Here is a 13,856-nt window from a genome sequence, read left to right on the forward strand (position 1 = left end):
GGTCCTGCTGCTCCCCTCTCCCTCTGCCAACATACCTATAGCAAAGCCCATGCAAAATGCCACGTCGGCGATGGCGTAGACGCTCCCATACACAGGGGCGTGGCGCAGGTCCACCAGGTGCCCCATGATGGGCATCATGGAGGAATCCACCATGCCTGTGGTCAAAGCAAACAGGACACAGTCTGTCAACCCTCCCCACGGTGCCCTCCCCCATCGCTGCCCGCATCTGCAGCATCCTCCCGCCCACTTTCGCCCGCCGCCTTTGGCTGCTGTCTGTCCGACCCACAGCGCTGACACCCATTCCTAGCAGGAGTTGCTAGGATTCCCAGCATCTCTCCACACCCCTGCCAGCCACCCTCCCAGTCCTTCTGCCTTTCCACGTGCCGGCTCTGATCTGCCCCAAAGTCAACATCTAGGAACTTCTTACCTATAGAAAAGCCAAGCCCTGCATTGGGGCCAATGAGACCAAAAATATTATGAGCCAGAGGCACCTGCAGCAGGAAAGGAGGAGTTTTCCTATGAAATGCATTTATTAACCAGGTGCTATGTGCCACATACCTTATCTAATTCGGATTCTTATACCTCCTGATGAAAAAGGATCTTTACCCTTTTATCTTTTCATTTTTTTCATTTCATTTCCTTTTTTTTTTATTTTGTTTTGTTTTGGTCTGGTTTTTTAGGGCTGCACCTGTGGCATATGGAAGCTCCCAGACTAGGAGTCGAATTGGAGCTGCACCACAGCTATAGCAACTCAGGATCCAAGCTGCGTCTGCAATCTACACCACAGCTCACAGCAATGCCAGATCCTTAACCTACTGAGTGAGGCCAGGGATCGAACCCACGTCCTCATGGATACTAGTCAGATTTGTTTCCGCTGAACCATGACGGGAACTCCCCAGCCTTTCTTGAGCACTGTGTTCCTGTGCATTCCACCCATTCACATCCCCCTCAAGCCTCAGAGGCAAGTGTGCTTGTGATCCCCATAGCAGAGAGGAGGAAATGAAGCCTTAGAGAGCTTGAAGGGGCCTCCTGAACATGGGAAAGCCCTTCTTTCTTTCTTCCTCTGCCAAACATTCTGGAGCTGGAGATGGAGGCAGAGATGATGGTTCCCTTGGTGGCTTATGGGGTCCTGTCAGGATAGGGTGAGGAAATGAAGGCATGAAATGCATCATTTTGCTGACCCCAGAAGTAGAGTCCAACATATATTGCTTCACGGGCCCGTCCATAAAGCCTCAGATCTGTCCCCAGCTGCCCCACTGCCCTCTCCCTTTCTGTCCCCACCCCTTTCCAACGGGCTGGCTGCTGGCATCTGCCCCAGGGCTAAATGCCTCCCTACAAAGACAGTCTCTCTGACCGTTCTTTTCAAGTCAACTGGCTGCTCATTTCAAAAGAAAGTGGTCTTTAAATCTCCGGATCTCTCTTCTCTCTCTCTCCATCCCCCTCTCTGTCTCCACTAGACCTTATTATACTTACACAAAGCAAGCTGGTACCTACTATCACCATCCCAACCAGGGAACACAGCCACCTGGAAGAAAAGAGCCATCATCCAACAGGACTAAGGGGAGAGAGATCCCTTCCCCCTGCCAGCCCATCACTAACACACCGGTCAGCCTGACCACCCCTAATTCCAGCAATTCCTTAGGATCCGAGGAGATCGACGCATCTCTCCATGCCCAGTCTGTACCAGGCGAGCCCTCCCCATCCTTTTCCCACCCTCCTCTCTTCCCTGGCTCCGCCCCTCTTTCCATAGTAGAAGCAGATAAGGAGCAATGGGAGATAGTCTTCCTTCCCTCGGAAGAGGAAACTGACTGACTCAGAAGGTACTTGTCCCTGGGGAATAAATCTCAAACCTGACGGATGCTATTTACCAATTCAGACCACCTCACACCTGTTCTGATTTTATCAGATCTTTGAGGCTCAAAAGCCACAAAATATACCAAACTTCTTTCACTCTCTGATTTCCTATGGCTTTGGTTTTAAACTTTTATTTTATTTTACTTAATTTTATTTTATTTTTTCTTCCTTTCTTTCCTGGCAGCGCCTGCAGCATATGGAAGTTCCTAGGCTAGGAGTCAAATCAGAGCTGTGGCTGCCAGCCTATACCACAGCCACAGCAATACCAGATCTGGGCCACATCTGTGACTTACACCACAGCTCACAGCAATGCCGAATCCTTAACTCACTAAGTGGGGCCAGGGATTGAACCCAAGTCATCATGGATACTAGTCAGGCTTGTTAATGCTGAGGCACACAGGAACTCCTATTTTTAATTTTTTTTTTTCAGGGCCGCACCTGCAGCATATGCAAGTTCCCAGGCTAAGGGTCAAATCGGAGCTGCAGCTGCTGGATTACACCACAGCCACAGCAATGTGGGATCTAAGCTGCACCCCCAATCTACACCACAGCTTGTGGCCACATCAGATCCTTAACCTACTGAGTGAGGCCAGGGATGGAGCCCACATCCTCATAGATACTAGTCAGGTTCATTACCACTGAGACACAACGGGAACTCCTAAACTAATTATTTCAAATCTTTATGCTGAACTCCAAAGACAAACTTCAAGCTGTTCTCACAGCAGTGGGGGAACAGAATCCAGAGTCACACCTCTTAGCCTCCAACCCGTTCCACTACGGGGGCCTCTGAGGCACCTCTGTGGAGCTCCCTGGAGCTTCAGCGAGCATGTGACAACCGCTGCCCCAAGGTACTGGTGTCTTCATACCTGTTCTCTGTGGAGTTATTTTATCTCTTCAAAGGGACAACAAACATCTGCAAAGCAAAGGCTGTCCTTCATCTATTCACTGCCTCTTCTGCAGCAACCAGCTCAGGGCGGTCCTTCCTGCACCACCCTCTCCACCTCCACACCCCGTCCTCCCTGTGGGCAGTTTTTATCCGTGTTCTAAATTTCCAGGCTCAAAGAAGCTATTATTCATCATCCCTGATGTAGGGGAAAACCTCAGAAGACTCTCCCACCTCACATTCACATTCCTCTTCCCAGATGCCCGGGCTACATACCGGCCCATCTTGTTGGCCAACACGCCAAAGAGGTTGGTGCCAATGAGGTAGGACACACTGGCTGGCAAGAAAGCCAGACCTGTGGAAAGACAGAGGCCCTTACCTTAGAACATGCCCAGTTACTCTGAAATAGCGTGACAGTGAAGTTCCCCCTGTCACTTTCAAGGGTCCCAAACCACTGTGTCTTGTGGGTTGGAGAGTCTGGTACAAACCCAGAGCAGCTGACCTAGGGCTCCACACCTCTGCTTTCTTCAAGGGCGGGGCTTCGTTTTGTTGCAACACATTTAAGGTGCTTCTAGCTCCCCACTTCCTGATGCATGGCTTTAATGAGCCATTCTCAAGTATAAAATACCCATGAATATCAGCATAAGAACATAAGCTTTATTTATTTATTTATTTATTTTTGTCTTTTTGCCATTTCTTTGGGCCACTCCTGCGGCATATGGAGGTTCCCAGGCTAGGGGTCGAATCGGAGCTGTAGCTTACAGCCTACGCCAGAGCCACAGCAACGCAGGATCCAAGCCGAGTCTGCAACCTACACCACAGCTCATGGCAACACTGGATCGTTAACCCACTGAGCAAGGGCAGGGATCAAACCTGCAACCTCATGGTTCCTAGTCAGATTCGTTAACCACTGCGCCACGACGGGAACTCCATAAGCTTTATTTTTTATTTCCTTTTCTTTTTCTTGGCCAATCTTGTGGCATGCAGTAGGTCCCAGGCCAGGGATCAAACCAGTGACCCGTGCCACAGCAGCAATGCCAGGTCCTTAACACATCGAGCTACCAGGGAACTCCAAGAACATGAGCTTTAGAGAAAAACAAACACACTTCTTGGGAAGTAAAAATTCCTGTCCTGCTGTTTACCTGCCCTTCTATTGCTCTGTCAGTGACCTTGGATAAGTTACTAAACCTTTATGAGCTTTGGTTTCCACATCTGGGAAAAAATAAAGCTGTGATTTTATCATACCAGATTACACTATGGAGCAAGTTAGATAAATGTACATAAAAGGGTTTATCTTTGTGACCAGGAGCCATTTACCCTCTCTGAGGCTCACAGATTTGTTTATTCATTCATTCATTCTTTCATTATTTTTACGAGCTTTTACTATGTGCCAGGCATTCTAGGGACAAGGATAAGAAGGGTGAATAAAATCGACAAAATCGTGGAGTTCTCTCCTGGTATATAGTATGTTAAGGATCTAGCGTTGCCTCTGCAGGGGCTTGGGTCACTGCTGTGGCTCAGGTTTGATCCCTGCCCACAAGCCATGGGTTTGGCAAAAAAAAAAAAATAAATTAAAAATCAAGCAATTTTAATAATGAAAATTTTTTTTAATTTTTAAAAAGGGAGTTCCCGTCGTGGCTCAGTGGTTAATGAACCCAACTAGTAATCATGAGGTTTTCAGGTTTGATCCCTGGCTTCGCTCAGTGAGGTAAGGATCCACTGTTGCCATGAGCTGTGGTGTAGGTTGCAGACATGGCTCGGATCTGGAGTTGCTGTGGCTGTGGCGTAGGCCAGCAGCTGTGGCTCTGATTCTACCCCTAGCCTGGGAACCTCCGTATGCCGAGGGTGTGGCCCTAAAAAGACACACACACACGAAATTTTTTTTTTAAAAGGAGGCAACAGCAGAGGTGAAGAGGAATAGGCAATGAAGTAAATGACAGGAGATGGAATCCAGAGGGGGAAAGAAAAAGAAAAAGATGCAGTTGCCATTGTGGCTCGGCAGTAAGGAAACTGACTAGTATCCATGAGGAAGTGGGTTCAGTCCCTGGGCTCACGCCAGCATTGCTGTGAGCTGCAATGTAGGTCACAGCCATGGCTCGGATCCTGCCTTGCTGTGACTGTGGTATAGGCTGGCAGCTGCGGCTCCGATTCAACCCCTCACCTGGGAATTTCCATGTGCCATGGCTGTGGCCCTAAAAAAAAAGAAAAGAAAAAAGAAGTTTGACCCTGAAGGAGTTGGGGTGCTTTAACCATAAAGAGAAGGAAGAGGATGTGGGCACAAGTGGAGGGAAGTAAGAATATTTAGTGATGGGAACATGTGAGTGCCCTTCTCATTGCTTCTATTTTCTCAATGACTGGGAGCTGAGAATGATGTAAGTGAAGGGAGGAGTGTGTGTAGGAGGTCTGAACGGAGAAGTGTAAAACAGTCCTTTTGGAAAGTGGAAAGAACATAACTAGGGATTTAAAGATTGTGGGACAGGAGTTCCCGTCATGGCTCAGTGGTTAACGAATCCAACTAGGAACCAGGAGGTTGCGGGTTCGATCCCTGGCCTTGCTCAGTGGGTTAACGATCCGGCATTTCCATGAGCTGAACATGGCAGGTTCAATCCCTGATCTCCCTCAGTGGGCTAAGGATCTGGCATTGCCTTGAGATGTGGTGTAGGTTGTAAACGCGACTCAGATCTGTTGTTGCTGTGGCTCTGGTGTAGGCCGGTGGCTACAGCTCCAATTGGACCCCTAGCCTGGGAACTTCCACATGCTGCAAGTGTGGCCCTAGAAAGACAGAAAGACAAAAAAAAAAAAAAAAAAAAAAAAAAAAAAAAAAAAAAAAAAGATTGTGGGACAGTGTGAAAACCTACTTTAGATTTGTGACCATGAATATATGGTGAGACCAACAGCCTAGTGTGTGTTTTCCTACAGCTCCCTTTCACTGCTAGGCACAAAGACTGGGCAACCAGACAGGCTTAACCGAGTCACAGCTTCCCAGATGACAACCCCATTGCGAGAGTGGGTGGGGCAAAGGAATCAACATTCAAGGAGTGACACTGATGACAGACTTGGATTCAGCTTGATGGAGTCCAAGCTGAGTAAAGGAAAAAAGTGCAGGTATAAGTAGCGATGGAAACAGAGAGAGCTGAATGGACTAGTGATCGCAGTGTAGCCCGGACGTGTTAGTATAGGGGGATTAGAATACCTGAGCAGAGAATATGTAACCTGGTAACTGGACTGCTTGGAACTGAAATTTCAGAGGTGTTACAATTAATGGTGATGTCAAGGTCAATACTATAAAGTTAGATTGGTCAAGGTGGAGAGGAGAGAAAGATCACTGCAAGAGAATAGATGAAGGAATAGGCCAAGATGTTGGGACGGTTATCCACCTGGATATTGAAGTCACCAAAAACGGTGACAGGAGGGATTTCCCTTCGTGGCTCAGTGATTAACAAACCTGACTAGGATCCATGAGGGTTCAATCCCTGGCCTCGCTCAGCGGGTTAAGGATCTGGCATTGCCGTGAACTGTGGTGAAGGTCGCAGATGCAGCTCGGATGTGGCGTGGCTGTGGCTGTGGTGTAGGCTGGTGGCTACAGCTCCAATTAGACCCCTAGCCTGGGAACCTCCATATGCCTCGGGTGCAACCCTAAAAAAAAAAAAAAAAAAAAAAAAAAAAAAAGGTGACAGGAGTAGAAGTGAAAAGAATACGAGCCAACTGCTGACAGATTTAATGAATGAGAAGGCAATTAAGGGGTCAGTAGATGACTGCAATGCTGAGGGGTGTGGTGGTTTAATCTAATAGTATGATCTTCAGGGAAGTCAGGGTATTCAAAAGAGAATGGAAAAGAAATGATTCAGAAGCAGTGAAATAAAGCAAAGTCTGAAGTTCCCGTCGTGGCGCAGTGGAACTGAATCCGACTAGGAACCATGAGGTTGCAGGTTCAATCCCTTGCTTTGCTCAGTGGGTTAAGGATCTGACGTTGCTGTGAGCTGTGGTGTAGGTCACAGACATGGCTCGGATCTGGCGTTGCTGTGGCTCTGGTGTAAGCCAGAGGTTCCCCTAGCCTGGGAACCTCCATATGCCTCAGGTGTGGCTGTAAAAAGGAAAAAAAAAAAGAAGCAATTTCTGAACTATGGGGATAATAAGAAACTCCCCCCAGATGGGCAGACTGTGAGGCTTTGAGGAGATAACACACACCAACCATTTTGCAAGGTGCTTGGCACAGAATAAGTGCCTTCTGAGCACTGGCCTTAACTATCATCATCCTAACCAGTGACTAACAGGGTCAAAACCTGAGCCCAGACCTCCTCCCTCCAACTCCAGGTGCTTCCGCAACCCACACCAGCAGTGTGGCAGCACAGATGGCTCTGGCATAAGGGACTGCATGGAAAAGCAGTGTCAGTGTCCTTGGGTTCCACCAGCTCTCTCTCCTTCTCTGTATGGGTAGGAAACAGTGCTGCCTAATAGAAACTGTCATGACGATTACAGTTAAACCCAAAGTCAACAACTCACCAGCGACTGGCTGACATCTTGTTTGCTTTTAATATTCTCTTCTAAGGGCTGGAGGTAAAACACACCTTAGTATATTTGTCTAGTCTATCTTTACAGGTGGCAATCTGTTTCAAACTGTAATTGTTTGTTTATAGTTAATTGCTTTAAAAAAAAGTTTAATAGGATAGCTACTTGACTGTTTACCTGGTATGTAGAAATAAGCCTCATGAGGAAGCCCACAAACCTTCTAGATACATCTCCTTGACACTGTTTTTAAGAGATGTGGGATTTCCTGAGTGAGATTTTCCTCAATCAGTGTGGCTTGGTCTTTAGGATCTGAGTACAGCTTGCATTTCAATAGTATTCTGTGCAAAAGAGGGGTTCAAACTATTTGTCTACAGACACATATGTATCTCACGGCGTATCTTCAAAGCGTGGGGGATTACACAAAGCTGTGACTGTCAGGGTGATTTCAACAAACGCAATGATGAAAACGATAATGCTTTTTATTTCCTGAGTATATCCTGTATCCCATGCACTGTGCTCCTGCCTTTAGAATACATGGATCTAGTTAATCCTGAAAATCTGAACAGTGTCTCAGGAGTTCCTTTTGTGGTGCAGCGGAAATGAATCTGACTAGTATCCATGAGGATGCAGGTTCAATCCCTGGCCTCGCTCAGTGGGTCAGGGATCCGGTATTGCCATGAGCTGTGGTGTAGGTTGCAGATGCGTCTTGGATCCTGAATTGCTGTGGCTGTGGTGTAGGATGGCAGCTGTAGCTCCCATGGGATCCCTAGCCTGGGAACTTACATGCTGCAGGTACAGCCCTTTAAAAAAAAAAATAAATGGAGTTCCTGTCGTGGCGCAGCGGAAACAAATCCGATTAGGAACCATGAGGTTGCAGGTTCCATCCCTGGCCTCGCTCAGTGGGTCAAGGATCTGGTGTTGCCGTGAGCTGTGGTGTAGGTTGCAGACGCAGCTCGGATTCCACATTGCTATGGCTGTGGTGTAGGCTGGTAGGTGTAGCTCCGATTCGACCCCTAGCCTGGGAACCTCCATATGCTGTGGGTGCAGGCCCCCCCCCCAAAAAAAACCCTGAATTGTCTCCATTTTTACAAATGAAAGAAGTGCAGTTCGAAGAAGTAACCTGGTGAAGGACTCAACCAGTAGGTGGTTGGGTCAGGATTTAAACCCAGTTTCCAAAGCCTAAACTCCTTCTTCCCTTGGATGAGTGTAGCGGGCACACAGCCGCTCACTTGGAGAGTGTGCAGTCACAGGCTATAAACTGCTCTTTCCAACAGCTTGGAGAGGGAGGGTTCTGCACTGATAGCAATATTTTTCAGTGTGGTCATTGATGCCATATCAGCATCATCAGGAAACTTACCAGGAATGCAAACTTGTTTCTACTGAATTTGTTGGCCAGGTCCCCGCCATCTGAATGTTAACATGCTCTCCAGGTCAGAACCTTTTCTCTTTTTTTTTGTCTTTTTGCCATTTCTTGGGCCGCTCTCACGGCATATGGAGGTTCCCAGGCTAGGGGTCTGTCTAATCGGAGCTGTACCCGCCAGCCTACACCAGAGCCACAGCAATGTGGGATCCGAACAGCGTCTGTGACCTACACCACAGCTCATGGCAACGCCGGATCCTCAACCCACTGAGCAAGGCCAGGGACTGAACCCGCAACCTCATGGTTCCTCGTCGGATTCGTTAACCACTGCGCCACGGCAGGAACTCCCAGGTCATAACCTTTGAAGTTAGACTTACAGATGCAGAGAGAACTGAGGAGAGCTGCAAGGGATAGTGTCTCTCACTTACTCCCCTGAGGACTTTCTCCGGCAGCCTCGCCTGCACGAGCCACTGTGTGAGATCACCGGACCCTCTTTCTCTCTGTTTCTCGGTACCCCAAGAGGAAACAGGGCTGTCTAACAGAAACTGTCAGGATGATGACAACTAAACCCAAAGTCAACAATTCACCAGTTGCTGGCTGACAGCTGGTTTGCTTTTAACATTCTCTCCTGTAGGGAGAAAAAGGGCTGGGGCGGGGCCATTCTGAGCCACAGACGCCTGCCCACCTGCATCAAGAGACCCAGTGGCCGAAGCCTTGGGGGAGATGGGGGCATGCTTATCTGCACCAAGTACCAACTAACTCAATTACCTGTCATGGTCAGAGGCAGCTGCAGCCCAGAAAAATTCAATTTGGGGCTAGGAGTGCAGCTGGGAGCCATGCTAAGAATGGCCCCCTAAAAAATTAGATTTAGTGCTTTTCATTGCATATTAAGCTCTATTGGGTCCTTATCAGTTTCCTTTCTGGTCACATAAGCCTCTCTTCCCTGCAGTGACTGAGCGATTTGCACGTAGCCTTCTCCGTCCCCTCTCCTCTGGCTTCCTGGAAAGGGCCAGAGCCTCCTCTCAAAGCTCAGATGGGTCATGAGAACGTCTCTCCATGGAACAGAGGAGGCTGGAGGCCTCTCTCATGGAACAATGCACTCCGGCACCTTTTTAGAGGTTAAAGGACCACAACAGGGTGATCTGGGGGATGGAGGGTGAGAAGGAGCAAAGCATCAATGGTGATGCTGTTGCTGTTAACAGTCTACGAGTGCAAAGTACAGCCAAGTATGATGTCACTGACTCCTCAAATTTACCCTCTGAACTGAACCTTCTTCTGCTTCTTTTTTCACAACTGATCGAGGCCAGGGATCAAACTGGCATCCTCAGGGACACTCTACTCTGTCCAGTTCTTTTTCTATTTATTTTTTTATTTTTTCTTGTCAGGGCCGTACCTGTGGCACATGGAGGTTCCCAGGCTAGGAGTCTATAATCAGAGATGGAGCCACTAGCCTACACCACGGTCACAGCAACACAGGATCCGAGCCAGGTCTGTGACCTAAACCACAGCTCATGGCAACACCGGATCTTAACCCACTGAGTGAGGCCAGGGATCGAACCCAAAACCTCATGGTTCCTAGTTGGATTCGTTTCCGCTGAGCCACAATGGGAACTCCTAGATAGTATTCTGATGTCCATCTTTTTTTTTTTTTTTTTTTTTGGTCTTTTTAGAGCTGTACCCACAGCATATGGAGGTTTCCGGGCTAGGGGTTGAATTCGAGCTGTAGCTGGTGGCCTACGCCACAGCCACAGCAACGCCAGATCTGAGCCACCTCTGTGACTTACACCACAGTTCACGGCAACTTCTTAACTCACTGAACAAGGCCAGGGATAGAACCTGCGCCTTCATGGATCCCAGTCAGATTTGTCTCCGCTGAGCCATGATGGGAATTTGCTGATGTCCATCTTAGAGATGAGAAAAGGGATGCTCAGAAAGTTGATGCGATTTGCACTGGTTTGCATAGCAAATCAATGAAGAAAATAGATTCTTCAATGAAGGAAGTGAAAACCTGAAGTCTTTGGACTAGAAGTTATTAATCACTCTAATACACAGCTAGGTATGTGGCCACTCCACCGCCCCAGTCAATCCCTCCCACTACATCCCTCTCCACCCGCTTCTTGAAGGGAACGCCCGCCCCTTAAGGCTTGATTTGCAAGTGTGGACAGGTAATTCTCCCTGTGAACACCTGGTCCTGACGATGCTTCCCAATTACCTGAGAAAAGGCCTGGCACACACCTTGGCCCAAGCTCAAGGTGGGGACCCAGGTCACTTACCTAGATGCCACTCAGGGGGACACATGGTCTGCAGCATCCAGATGGGCAGTGTGGGCTCCAGCATGGCCACTCCCATGTTGGCAAAGCAGAGGGAGCCTAGGGACATGGTTCAGTGAGCCCCCGAGGCGGTCCTGAAGCTCAGACTCTGCCAGCCGAAAGCGAGGCAAGGTCAGCTTACCTGCAGCCACCAGGATATAAGGGTCTTGGAGAAGTGTGAGGAGCGGAGTCCCCTTGGCACTCTGAGGACATGGACAAAAAAATTCCATTTGTACAGTGCATACGTCCCTCCTGTTTTCACAGAATCTGAGAGTGTTCACGCAGGACCTTAGAGGCCACCCACATCGACTCCCTTACACGAGAGAACCTCCACATCATAGAAAAGGAAGTGACCTGCCCAGTGTCCACAGAGTGAGCTGGTGGCCGAATACCCTGTGTGCAAGGCAGTCACAAAGAGCAGGACAACATATTCCAGACATGATTCCTGCCTTCAAGCGACCATCAACCAGCTCAAAGTGGACTGTCAGCAAGGCTGACATTGGGCAACAGGTGTCTGGACTCTTGGTCTTGCACTAGGTCTTGCTGGCACTGACATTCATCCTGGGAGAACCACTGGCAGATCGCTGAATCCCAAAGGTGAGCCCAAGGTCCCACACTATTCTAACCGTGGCCCAATCAGGAATCCAGTACAATTCTTGCTTTCTCCATCTCCATTCTCCTAAGCATTTTTTTAATTGAAGTATAGTTATTTTACAGTGTTGTATTAGTTTCTGGTGTACAGCAAAGTGATTCAGATTCTTTTTGATTATGGTTTATTACAGGAAATTGAATATAGTTCCCTGTGCTATACAGTAGTAGGACCTTCTTGTTTATCCATTTTATATATAATAGTTTGTATCTGCTAATCCCAAACTCATAATTTGTCCCTCCTTCACCCTCTTTCCCCTTTGGTAACCATAAGTTTGTTTTCTGCATCTGATTCTGTTTCTGTTTTGTAAATAAGTTTATTTGTGTCATATTTTAGATGCCAGATATAAATGATATCGTATGGTATTTTTCTTTCTCTTTCAGACTTACTTCAATTAGTATGACAATCTCTAGGTTCATCTATGTTGCTGCAAATGCATTCTTTCATTTTTTATGGCTGAGTAGTATTCCATCGTGTATATATATGTGTGTGTGTATACCACACCACATCTTCTTTATCCATTCATCTGTTGATGTACATTTAGGTTTCTTCCATGTCTTAACTACTGTAAATAATGCTGCTATGAAGATTAGGGTACAGGTTTCAAATTATTATTATTATTATTATTGTCTTTTTGCCTTTTCTAGGGCTGCTCCCGTGGCATATGGAGGCTCCCAGGCTAGGGGTCCAATCGGAGCTGTAGCCTCTGGCCTACACCAGAGCCACAGCAACAGCAACACAAGATCTGAGCTGCGTCTGCAACCTATACCTCAGCTCATGGCAATGCCAGATCCTTAACCCACTGAGCAAGGCCAGGGATCGAACCTGCAACCTCATGGTTCCTAGTCAAATTCGTTAACCACTGTACCACAACGGGAACTCCCGCAGGTTTCAAATTACGGTTTTGTGTAGACATATGACCAGGAGTGGCATTGCTGGGTCATATGGTGGTTCTACTTTTAGTTTTCTGAGGACCCTCCATACTGTTTTCATAGTGCCTGCACCAATTTCCATTTCCACCAACAGTGTAGGAGTGTTCTTTTTTCTCCACAACCTCTCCAGTATTTATTATTTGTAGATTTTTTAATGATGGCCATTCTAACCATCACTGTAGTTTTGATTTGCATGTTTCTAGTAATTAGGGATGTTGAGAATCTTTTCATGTGCCTGTTGGCCATCCATATGTCTTCTTTTTCTGGGGTGTGTGTGTGTGTGTGTGTGTGCACTCTCTATGGCCACACCTACAGCATATGGAAGTTCTCAGGGGTTGAATAGGAGCTGCAGCTGCTGGCCTGTGTCACAGCCACAGCAACGCTGGGATCAGAGCCCCATCTGCAGCTTATACCACAGCTCAAGGCAATGCCAGATCCTTAATCCACTGAGCAGAGCCAGGGATTGAACCTGTGTCCTCATGGCTACTAGTCGGGTTTGTTACTACTGAGCCACAACAGGAACCTCCCCCTTATATCTTCTTTAGATAAATGTCTATTCTATTCCTCTTTCTTCTGATGGTTTGAGAGGGATGATCTAGGCAGGCCTGGGTCACTGCGCTTAGCCATTCTACCTCTCTCTTGGCAATGGAATTTGGTATCTACTTACCTCAGGAGAGACTTTGGAAGGCTGCAGGATGCAAAGCTGGAGTGCTAAGAAAGGGAGAGGGAGAGAGAAACACTTGAGTGTGCCCACTTATTTAGAAGGTCCACTCTCAGCTGCGTTGTCAGTATTAGACTCTGGGCAGGTCTAATTCCCCAAGCTTCCTCCATCTTCCTTACAATGGGGCAGTCCCCGATCCTCCCAAACACGTCAAGGCTGACACCACAGCACAATGCATTCCCAACCCGACCTGGGCTCTCGCCTGCCTGGTGGCCTCTTATGGTGACTTACCTCCATCCAGTAGTGCCAGGAAGGCCAAGATGAGGAAGGGTACAACCTTCCCGAAAAACACATACATGACGCTTCCGAAGGGCGCTCCCACTGGAAAAGCAACACAGGAAAGGAGTTCAGAGGTGGTGAGCCAATTCCCAGCCAGCGTGACTGGTCCTCCTACACCCAGCAGCACTTCCTAAGGATCCACAGGGGGCTGAGCCCTGCACGAGAATGTACGCTTTTGAGGAATCAGAGACGAAGAAGACCTGCTTCCAAGGGGCTCACCTTCTAGTGGAGGAAATGGGGTCTTGAGCACATAATCAAAACCTGGTGAAAAGTAAAGTTCAATGGTAAAGGTTCCATCCACAAAGGGCTATGCAATCACAGCAGAGTGAGTTCATGTAGCTACAGGGGCTTTGCCAAGAG

The 13,856-nt window shown here is 47.9% G+C and overlaps 1 protein-coding gene across 6 annotated transcripts in view; it reads right to left on the reverse strand.

Annotated features, from left to right (window-relative positions):
* Nucleotides 1-13,856, reverse strand: part of SLC18A1 (solute carrier family 18 member A1) — a 35,789-nt gene that overhangs the window by 3,098 nt on the left and 18,835 nt on the right. For 5 of the 6 annotated variants that reach the window (XM_013990243.2, XM_021072276.1, XM_021072272.1 and 2 more), the window contains 8 exons: nt 13,449-13,538; nt 13,164-13,207; nt 11,058-11,118; nt 10,880-10,975; nt 3,014-3,092; nt 1,474-1,525; nt 428-491; nt 36-155 (listed from right to left, as the gene is read on the reverse strand). In XM_013990243.2, the coding sequence (XP_013845697.2) occupies nt 36-155; nt 428-491; nt 1,474-1,525; nt 3,014-3,092; nt 10,880-10,975; nt 11,058-11,118; nt 13,164-13,207; nt 13,449-13,538 (606 nt within the window). Of the gene's footprint in view, nt 1-35; nt 156-427; nt 492-657; nt 1,130-1,473; nt 1,526-3,013; nt 3,093-10,879; nt 10,976-11,057; nt 11,119-13,163; nt 13,208-13,448; nt 13,539-13,856 lie in introns of those variants that run through there. The other variant, XM_021072277.1, reaches the window with a different exon arrangement.

The sequence above is a fragment of the Sus scrofa genome, chromosome 14 (genome assembly GCF_000003025.6).
Source record: "Sus scrofa isolate TJ Tabasco breed Duroc chromosome 14, Sscrofa11.1, whole genome shotgun sequence".
In the NCBI taxonomy this organism is placed as follows: Eukaryota; Metazoa; Chordata; class Mammalia; order Artiodactyla; family Suidae; genus Sus; species Sus scrofa.